Source organism: Babylonia areolata, chromosome 1, assembly GCF_041734735.1.
Source record: "Babylonia areolata isolate BAREFJ2019XMU chromosome 1, ASM4173473v1, whole genome shotgun sequence".
Taxonomy (NCBI): domain Eukaryota; kingdom Metazoa; phylum Mollusca; class Gastropoda; order Neogastropoda; family Buccinidae; genus Babylonia; species Babylonia areolata.
In genome coordinates, this window is record NC_134876.1 from 88,948,732 (window position 1) to 88,958,731 (window position 10,000).

Genomic DNA, 10,000 nt, shown 5'->3' on the forward strand with positions numbered 1-10,000 from the left:
TAGTCCTTCCGAGACGGGCACGGGGTACTTGAGGCCCTTGAGGAAGGGGGTGAGGTAGGTCTCGAAGAGGTCCGTGCGGTAGCGCTTGGTGAAGGAGCCCACGTAGGACACGAAGGCCGTGATCATGAGGACGTCACCTGGTGGTGGTGGTGGAGGTGGTGGAGAGAGGGTCGATCAATAAGTCATTTATTCACTCAGCCAGCCAGTCAGTCAGTCAGTTACTTTAACGTCTTCATAATTATCATAACATACACAAGAAAAAAAATTAGTTGTTGGCAACTAGACAACATAAGATATAGTACAATAACTTAGATGCAGTTAGAGCAAGCAGTACGAGATATAGTCTTCTCATCAAACAAAGAAATAATTTGTAGACAAGGCAAACACACGTGGCAAGACAGGCAACGATAAAGGCAAGAAAGACAAGACAAGACGAGACGAGACGAGACGAGACGACCCGAGACAAGACGAGACGAGACGAGACAAGACAAGACACGACAAATGAAGTGACAAGATGAAATTAAACAGGACGATGCGTGGCGAGACGAGATGAAACGAGACCACACATTTTTTTTTTTTTTTAATAAAAAAAAAAGAACCACGTCCAGTCAAGTCCAGTGAAGACAAGAAAACCATGCCAAGTCAAGACAAAAAGACGGGGGACAAACCAAGATTACAAGACAAGTAATGTCATGACAAGATAGGACAAATCAAAAACGAGACGAGACAAAATCAACACAACACCACACAATAGGAGACACGTCAAAGACAGCGCCGTCCATACCAGGCAGAGACTTCCCATACTCCCAGTGCTCCTTGATGGTTAACTCACTCCAAATCCAATCAAGCAGACAAGACAAGTCAACACAAGACAAGACACGTCAACAGCTGAGACAAATCAAAACTTGTCAAACTACATGAAACAATACAACCATCACAACACACATGGTGTGTTGGCCCGGTGATAACGCGTCCGCATAGGAAGCCAGAGAATCTGAGCGCGCTGGTTCGAATCCCGGCACAGTCGCCAGTAGTTTATGCCCCTCCACTAGACCTTGAGTGGTGATCTGGACGCTAGTCATTCGATGGGACGATAAACCGCACTGAGCGCACGTAAAGAAGCCCACGACAACAACAAATCTGTAGAAAAATCCACTTCGATAGGAAAACAAATAATATTGCAGGCAGGAAAAAGGGGAATTGCGCTTTCGGTGTAGCGACGTGCTCTGCCTCAAGGGAGCAGCCCTAATTTCACACAGGGAAATCTGTTGTGACAAAAAGAGTAATACAATACAATACAATACAATACAATACAATACAACATAATGCAAACTGCAATGCAATGCAATACAATACAATTCAATCCAATCCAGTGCAATGCAATGCAACACAATGCAAAACAAAATAGAATACAATGCAATGCAATTCAATACAATGCAATACAATAAGATACCATGCAAAATACAATACAATGCAATACAATACAATACAAAACACAGTACAATACAACACAACACAATACGATACAATACAATACAGTGCCGTCCGTACCAGGCAGTGTCTTCTCGTTCTCGCGGTACTCATTGATGGAATCGGCCCAACGGACGTTCTCAGAGGCCAGACCCCCCACCAGTCTGTTGGCTAGCTCGATGGTCTTGGCCGTCGTCTCCGCCTCCTGCTGGCACCGAAGCTTCTCCGCTGTGGCCTGCTCGAACTCTGACTGGCACCTGGCCAGTGTGGCTTCCAGATCGGACACCTGCAAGGGTTGGGTTAACTCACTCAGTACGGCCAGTCCTCTCTTCTCCTCTACACAGACCCCTCGGATGTCCAGTGGGTGTCTGAATGACCCAGCCTTTAGCTTCCGTCGTCAGAATTGTGGTATTCTTTGTCAACATTCACGTCTTCAGTATAAGAGCCTTCCGCTTGCAATATTTTGATGATGGTAATTGGGGTGAAACGCTGTTAACGTCGTCTCTTTCGCCGTTCGTATGGAAAGAGTTAAGACGCTCAGCTGACAATATAGAGAGTCCTTGAGGGTGTGGGTTCGAATCCCGCTCTCGCCCTTTCTCCCAAGTTTTACTGGAATATCAAATTGAGCGTCTGGTCATTCGGATGAGACGAAAAACTGTGGTCCGGTGTGCAGCACGCACTTGGCGCACTGAAAAAGAACCCATGGCAACAAAAGTGTTGTCCTCTGGCAAAATTATGTAAAAAGAAATCCACTTTGGTATGTACACAAATATATAAGCATGCACTCAAGGCCTGACAAGCGCGTTGGGTTCTGTTACTGTCAGGCATCTGCCTTGCAGATGTGGTGTAGCATAAAAAAAATTATATGCATTTGTCCGAACGCAGTGACGCCTCCTTGAGAAAGTAAAAGTGAAACTGGTCTGGGATGGACTACTGTTTTTTTGTGTGTGACAGTGCAAGGAGTTTAAAGTGAAAGTGAAAGTGAAACTGGTCTGGGATGGACTACTGTTTTTTTTTTGTGTGATAGTGCAAGGAGTTTAAAGTGAAAGTGAAAGTGAAACTGGTCTGGGATGGACTCCTCTTTTTTTGTGTGTGATAGTGCAAGGAGTTTTTTTTTGTGTTGGAATACTGAGACTGTTTAAGAAGTGCCAGAAATGTGTTTTTGCGTGTGTTGGAATTATGAAAATGTTGAAGTGCTAGAAATGAATGTTTGTTTGTGTGTGTTGGATAGTTTGGACATGTTGAAGCGCATGAGAGTAAAGGTGTGTCTCGGGGTGTTGAGTTTGTTGAAGTGCAAGAAATGAATGGAGTTGCGTGTTTGATTGAAACTGTTGACGTACAAGAAAGGTGTGTGTGTGTGTGTGTGTGTGTGTGTGTGTGTGTGTGTGTGTGTGTGTGTGTGTGTGTGTGTGTGTGTGTGTGTGTGTGTGTGTGTGTGTGTGTGTGTTGATCAAAAGTGGTGAAAGAGAAGAAATGATTGTTTTGAAGAGTTTGAATATCAAGAATGTTTACGTGCAAATAATATACATGCATGTGTATGTTGGTGGTTCTATATTATAGAAATAATAATTCTTTGCAAATGCGGTTTTTCATGAAAGAAATAATAAAGCCCATGTGAATAAAAAAATTCTACATAATGGAGAGTTGTTGCTGTTTGTTTTGTTTTATTATTTTTTCTTCTTTTTTGTGATTTCACATTACAAGAGAGACATCAGTAAAACAGGGACCACAAACGGTAAATGCGCCCTTTCATTCAGTCATTCAGTCATTCATTCATCCACTCTTACCTTAGCCTTGATCGAGCGGAGCTTCTCACGGGCGTTGTTCAGGTCAGTGTTGGCCTGGGCCAGAGCGTTCCTCTTGGGCTCCACGTCGCAGAACACCTCGTAGTAGCTCATGATGTTAATGGCCCAGGAACACAGGCCAGAGGCGGCGAACGATTTGGCCCGGATGAACTCGGGGTCGAACTCTGGGTCGTTCAGATAGGGCTGCACGGCCTTCCTGCAGTTCTCGTGGATGTTGTCCTTGTCGTAGTTCACCAGGTTGTCCAGGAACTGATCGATCTGGTTGACGAGAGTTGGGAACAGCGAGGGGAAGGGTTAACTCACTCAGTACGGCCAGTCCTCTCTTCTCCTCTACACAGACCCCTCGGATGTCCAGTGGGTGTCTGAATGACCCAACCTTTAGCTTCCGTCGTCAGAATTGTGGTATTCTTTGACAACATTCACCTCTTCAGTTTAAGAGCCTTCCGCTTGCAATATTTTGATGATGGTAATTGGGGTGAAACGCTGTTAACGTCGTCTCTTTCGCCGTTCGTATGGAGAGGGTTAACGGTTAGTAAATGAATAGTAGAGGTAAGGGGTCGAGTCATACTAGTGGCGTCAAAAGTTGGATTTTGGAGTAGTAGTAGTAGTAGCAGTAGTTGCAGCAGTAGTAGTTGTTGATGTTGTTGTTGTCGTCATTGTTATTGGCATTGTTGTAGCAGCAGCAGCAGCAGTTGTAGTAGTAGTTGTTGTTGTGGTAGTTGTTGTTGTCGTTGTTGTTGTTGTAGCAGCAGCAGTAGTGGTAGTAGTACTGTTGTAGTAGTTGTTATTGTTGTTGTAGCAGTAGTAGTAGTAGTAGTAATAATAGTAGTAGTAGTAGTAGTGACGAAATAGTTATAACTGTAGAACGGCAGTAGTAGTAATCATGGTAGCCATAAGAGGAGGAACAGGAGTCACACACACACACACACACACACACACACACACACACACACACACACCTCCCCCTTCTCCCCCTCCCCCCCCCCCCACACCTCCCCCTTCTCCCCAACCCCCCTCTCACCACACACACACACACACACACACACACACACACACACACACACTCCCCCACCCCTCCCCCTCCAACACACACACACACACACACACACACACAAAGACATCCTGGTTACCTTGTTCATGATGCTAGCCTTGGCAGCCTTCCAGGACCTATCCTTGGGCACCTTGCCTCCAGGGGCCAGCAGACACATGACGGCAGCAGTCACGTTGGTCACAGCGGCAGGTGGGGAGCCGAAAGACTTCAACTCTGTCAGGTTGCCCTGCGTGTGTCGGGAACAAAGAAACTGGTTATCTGTTCAGGGTATATCATTATTATTATTTGATATATGTGGAGTGATGGCCTAGAGGTAACGCGTCCGCCTAAGAAGCGAGAGAATCTGAGCGCGCTGGTTCGAATCACGGCTCAGCCGCCGATAGTTTCTCCCCCTCCGCTAGACCTTGAGTGGTGATCTGGACGCTAGTCATTCGGATGAGACGATAAACCGAGGTTCCGTGTGCAGCATGCACTTAGCACACGTAAAAGAACCCACGGCAACAAAAGGGTTGTTCCTGGCAAAATTCTGAAGAAAAATCCACTTCGATAGGAAAAACAAATAAAACTGCACGCAGGAAAAAATACAAAAAAAAGAGTGGCGCTGTAGTGTAGCGACGCGCTCTCCTGGAGAGAGCAGCCCAAATTTCACACAGAGAAATCTGTTGTGATAAAAAGAAATACAAATACAAATAAAATGATTATGACGATGATGATAATTACCTTTACATTATTTTTGTTATTAATATAATTATTATGTGAATAAAACTAAAAGTTAAGGACGGGGCTTGATGATACAGACTTTGAAATTTTAAAAAAGTTAAGGGAAGGGAGGTGATGATGCCTATGTTCTGATTGTTCAGTTTGTCTGTTGTTGACTTCTTCTTTCTTCAGTGTATACTTACTGGAATTTCTAGTAAGTGATACAAACATACTGTATTCATGTTATCATTATCTTGTTCATTTTGATCAGGGCTTCTTTTTTTTCTCTTTTGTCTTTGTAAAGTTGGTGATATTTCTTCTTCTTTTTTCTTCAAAATAGTACTTATTGTTTCATTCATTCATTCATATTTCTTCTTCTTCTTATCATTATCATTATTATTATTATCATTGTTTTTGTTGTTGAAATTGTTATTGTTATTTTCTATCTTTTTTATTATCATTTTTATTGTTGCTGTTGTTATCATCATCACCATCATCATCATTATCATCATCATCATCACCTTGTTGAGGGTGTTGAGGGCCTCCACAGCCGCCTTGAGGGCCGGCTCGGCCTTGGCCAGGTCCCGCTCGCAGTCCGCGGCCTTGGCGGCCACCTCCACGTTGATCTTGGACACCTTGGCCTCCTCCTCGTCGGCGATGGCCTTCTCCTTGCCCACCTTCTCCTGCTCCGCCCCAACCACCTGGATCAGCTTGTTGGCGTCATCGTTCTTCTGGGCCAGCTCCACCTCCTGGGAGGCCAGCTTGGCTTTCAGATCGTCCACCTGGATTGGATTGGAATCGAGGAATAAGAAGAAGGTCGGACATGTGAGTGAGTGAGTGAGTGAGTGAGGAGGGGATAGTTCAGAAAGGTGTGTGTGTGTGTGTGTGTGTGTGTGTGTGTGTGTGTGTGTGTGTGTGTGTGTGTGTGTGTGGAGGGGCAGGGGGGGTGAGGGGTTCTTCGGGTGATTTTGAACGTCTTTTTCGCTAGGTTGCGGGAACAGTGTGCTGTTTTTATTAGGTGATTTTGTTGTTGTTGTTGTTTTTTCGGGGGGGTCGGGGAAAGGGGGGGGGGGCTATAAGTGTATAAGTGCGTACATTGTTGCGGAAAAGTGTGCTGTTTTTTTTTATCATTTGTTTGTTTTTTAGGGTGGTGGTTAAGGAGTTGTGTCGGGTGGTGTGTGTGTGTGTGTGTGGTGGTGTGTGTGCATGTGTGTGTATGTAAGTGTGTGTGTGTGTGTGTGTGTGTGTTGAAGGTGGTGTGTGTGCATGTGTGTGTATGTAAGTGCGCGCGCGCGCGCGCGCGGCGTGTGTGTGTGTGTGTGTGTGTGTGTGTGTGTGTGTGTGTGTGTGTGTGTTGGTGGTGGTGGTGGGGGTGGGATCGTGGTAGAAAAAGGGAAAAAAACGAGAAAAGGATAAACTACGAACAGCGGGATCAATATTCCGTAAAAAAAAAAAGAAGAAAAAAAGAATAAATCATAAAGAAAAAAAATAATGACAATAATAAAGACGAAGAAAAGTGGAATACCTGAGACGCCGTGCTTCTGAGCTTCTCCAGCCCGTTCTCCAGGCGGATGATCTTGGCCTGCAGCTCGTTGTTCTTCCTCTGCAGCAGGTTCTGGTAGAGGGTGATCTGCTCCAGGAAGGACTTGGGCGTGGTGTAGTTGTAGCGCCGCTCGTTGGCCAGGAACTGCTGGCTGACCTCGTTCACCGATTGATGCACGTGCGCCATGAAGAGCGAGATGGAGTCGCGCATCTCGGGCTGTGGGGTTTTTTTTTTTTGTTTGTTTTTTTTTTTGTTTTTTTTTTTTAAAGGAACAACCCAGTTTAATTAACTAGGTGTATTATTGTATATTATTATTGTTGTTGTTATTGTTGTTGGTGTTGTTGTTGTCGGTATTGTTATGATTATGATTATCATGTTGACGATGATGATGATGATGATGATGATTATCAGCGACGTCAATATGCACTTACGTAATACGTTTATGCCAGTCAAGGGGTTTTGATAAGATGATAATTTTAGTCATTTATTATCTTCTTCTTCTCCTTTTTCATCTTCTTTTTCTGGTTCTTCTTCTTAGTAGTAGTAGTAGTAGTAGTAGTAGTAGTAGTAGTAGCAGTTGTAATAGTAGTAGTATAATTATTATTATTATTAATATTACTATCACTGATATTATTATCATTATTATTATTATTATTATTATTATTTATATCAATCATTTTATGACTAAAACATCAACTGCTACTCCCATCAGAACAGCACCAACGTCTAGGATCTCCAATCCCTACCATCCCATCATCCTAACCGAAAAAAAAAAACCCAAAAAACACAACAACAAAACAACAACATCTGCAACTTCCACCATCATAGCAGCAACTAAATCACGATGAGGAGCCCCAATCCTACGATCCCACTCCAACCACCAAAAAAAAAAAAAAAACAAAAAAAAAAAAACCCACAGCAATAAAACATCAACGGCAACAATAACATCTGCAACTCCAACCACCAGAGTAGCATCAAAGTTGAGGAGCTCTAATCCCTATACAATCCCATCCTAACAACAACAAAAAAAAACACACACAAAAACAGCTGTAATTCCAGCATCCAGAGCGGCACCAACTCACGTTGAGAAGCTCCACTTCCTCCAGGAACCTGCCGCTGACAGAGACCAGCGCCTCCTCGGGCCACTCGTGGAACCAGTCGATGGAGGTGCAGTTGGTGACGGCTGGGAACTTGCGGCTGCGGACACGGAGCGTGGAGCCCACGGGGGAGAAACACAGCACCACCTGCAACACGTGTTGTTGGTGTTGTTGTTGTAGGTGTTGTTGTAAAAGCAGGCGTGTGTATGTTACGTTTGAGGTGATTGGACGATACAAGTATGGTTTGTTTGTTTTATGTGTGTGTGTATGTTTGTGTGTCTGTGTGTTTATGTGTCTATGTTGTTGCTTTTTACGAAAAAAAAGATTAAAAATAATAAGCATATTAAATGAATGAATGAGCGAATAAACAAACGACTGAATAAATATATAAATAAATGAATTAATAAAGAAAGAAACGAAACAATCAATCAATCAATAAACAAACAAACAAATAAATAAGTACACAAATAAACAAACAAAAAAATACTACGCCAACACACCCACACACCCACCTTCAGCATACGTCGCACCCGGTCGATGAAGAACCTCCAGCAGTTCTCTCGGGTGTCCTCCATGCCCACGCCCTTCACCTCGTTGCGGACCCCGCTGATGATCTCCTCCACCTCGTCGTCCGGGAAGAGGTCGGGGATCTCCCCGGAAGCCAGCAGGTCGTTGATGAGCACCAGGAACTGCTCGTTGGCCACCTGGGCGTCGGTCATCAGGAAGACCGTGCCGATGTTCTTCACCCCAGACTTCTTGTACAGGGCGCCCAGATCCGTCTTGAGGTCCGCGATGGAGTAGCCCTTCCTCAGGGTGATCTGCTCGGTGGAATGATATAATATATACATACATATATACATACATACATACATGAAGACACTGTGTGTGTGTGTGTGTGTGTGTGTGTGTGTGTGTGTGTGTGTGTGTGTGTGTGTGTGTGTGTGTGTGTCGCGCGCACGCCCAAAGCCCTCTCTTCAAAAATGCCTCCCCTCTTTCACTTCTTTCTTCCTCTTCTTCTCCTTCTCCAAAGCCATCTCTTCGAAAACCTTCTCTCCTCTCCTCCTCCTCCTTCTGCTATTCTTTCTTCCTCACCTGGAAGACTTCCAGACTGCTGATGGAGGCAGCCAGACGGGACAGGGACTGTTTGCCGCTGCCTCCCACCCCGATCAGCAGGGCGTTGCCTCGCGGGGACTCCAGGATGCGGTTGATGCGGCAGATGTGCATCATGGCGTCCTCGAAGAGCACGAGGTTCATGGCGGCGTTCAGCTCGTTGTAGGACTCCAGGGCCTCCACCAGGACCTTGTTGATCTCATCCCAGCCTGGTGGAAAGGTACATTATGATAGTCAGTTGTGTCCCACTATGACCATAATAACAGCAAAGGAGGCAACTACTGTCCCGACCACTTGGGCTAGAATTTGATTTTAGTGGAAGTTACATCCCCTCCACTCTCTTGGCCAAGAGGGTTTTTAGGACAGTCGACGTTGGGATGGTTCCCAGGGGCCAACTAGCCCCCAAGGCTGCAGCACTAAGAGCCAGTGCAATCTGGTGAAAAGGTAAGGAAGGAAAAGGAAGGAAGGAGGAAAAGGAAGGGAGGGAGGAAGGAAGGAATGAAGGAAGGAGGAAAAGGAAGGGAGGGAGAAAGGAACGAAGGAGGTAAAGGAAGGGAGGGAGGAAGGAAGGAAGGAAGGAAAGAGGAAAAGGAAGGGATGGACGAAGGAAGGAAGGAGGAAAAGGAAGGAAGGGAGGGAGGGAGGAAGGAAGGAGGATAAGGGAGTGAGGAAAGAAGGAAGGAAGAAGGAGGAGGGAGGAAGAAAGGAAGGAGGAAAAGGAAGGAAAGGAGGGAAGAAGGAAGGAAGGATGGAAGGAGAAAAGGAAGGGAGGAAGGGAGGAAGGAAGGACAGAGAAGATAAAAGTTCAGATTTAAAACGCCTTGACTGCTTACGACGTAGAACTTACGTTCCATTGTGACGACACTGATGACGTCATCAAAGAAGAGAAATGACTCTGGAAGGCTGATAATTCACACGTTTGATCTGGAGTTGTATATCTCCAGACGAAGTTTTTTTTTTGGCTGATTGTTTTGGATATTGATTTATGACTTGAAACACCACTTTCTAATGGCTATTCCCTGGAAGTCAAGGGGCTTTGAATAAAGGTCATGTAGTGTCGGGACAGGGAATTCATATTCACTGTTTTTAGAAAAGGAAGGAGGGAGACAATTATACAGAATTTGAAAGAAATTCAGGTTAAAGGTTTCAGAGTCTTTTACGGGCTACCGGGGACAGTGAATTCACATCCACTATGTATGAAAGGAAGGAAGGAGGGGAGCGAGGA

At 44.9% G+C, this 10,000-nt stretch overlaps 1 protein-coding gene across 1 annotated transcript in view; it reads right to left on the reverse strand.

Moving 5' to 3' along the window:
• LOC143288922 (dynein beta chain, ciliary-like) overlaps positions 1–10,000 on the reverse strand; it is a 77,370-nt gene that overhangs the window by 16,814 nt on the left and 50,556 nt on the right. Inside the window, 9 exon segments of the mRNA XM_076597599.1 lie at positions 1–137; positions 1,552–1,756; positions 3,258–3,533; positions 4,406–4,552; positions 5,547–5,807; positions 6,551–6,784; positions 7,651–7,812; positions 8,178–8,483; positions 8,758–8,984. The exon segment at positions 1–137 is cut by the window's left edge and continues 186 nt beyond it. Of these exon segments, the coding sequence (XP_076453714.1) occupies positions 1–137; positions 1,552–1,756; positions 3,258–3,533; positions 4,406–4,552; positions 5,547–5,807; positions 6,551–6,784; positions 7,651–7,812; positions 8,178–8,483; positions 8,758–8,984 (1,955 nt within the window).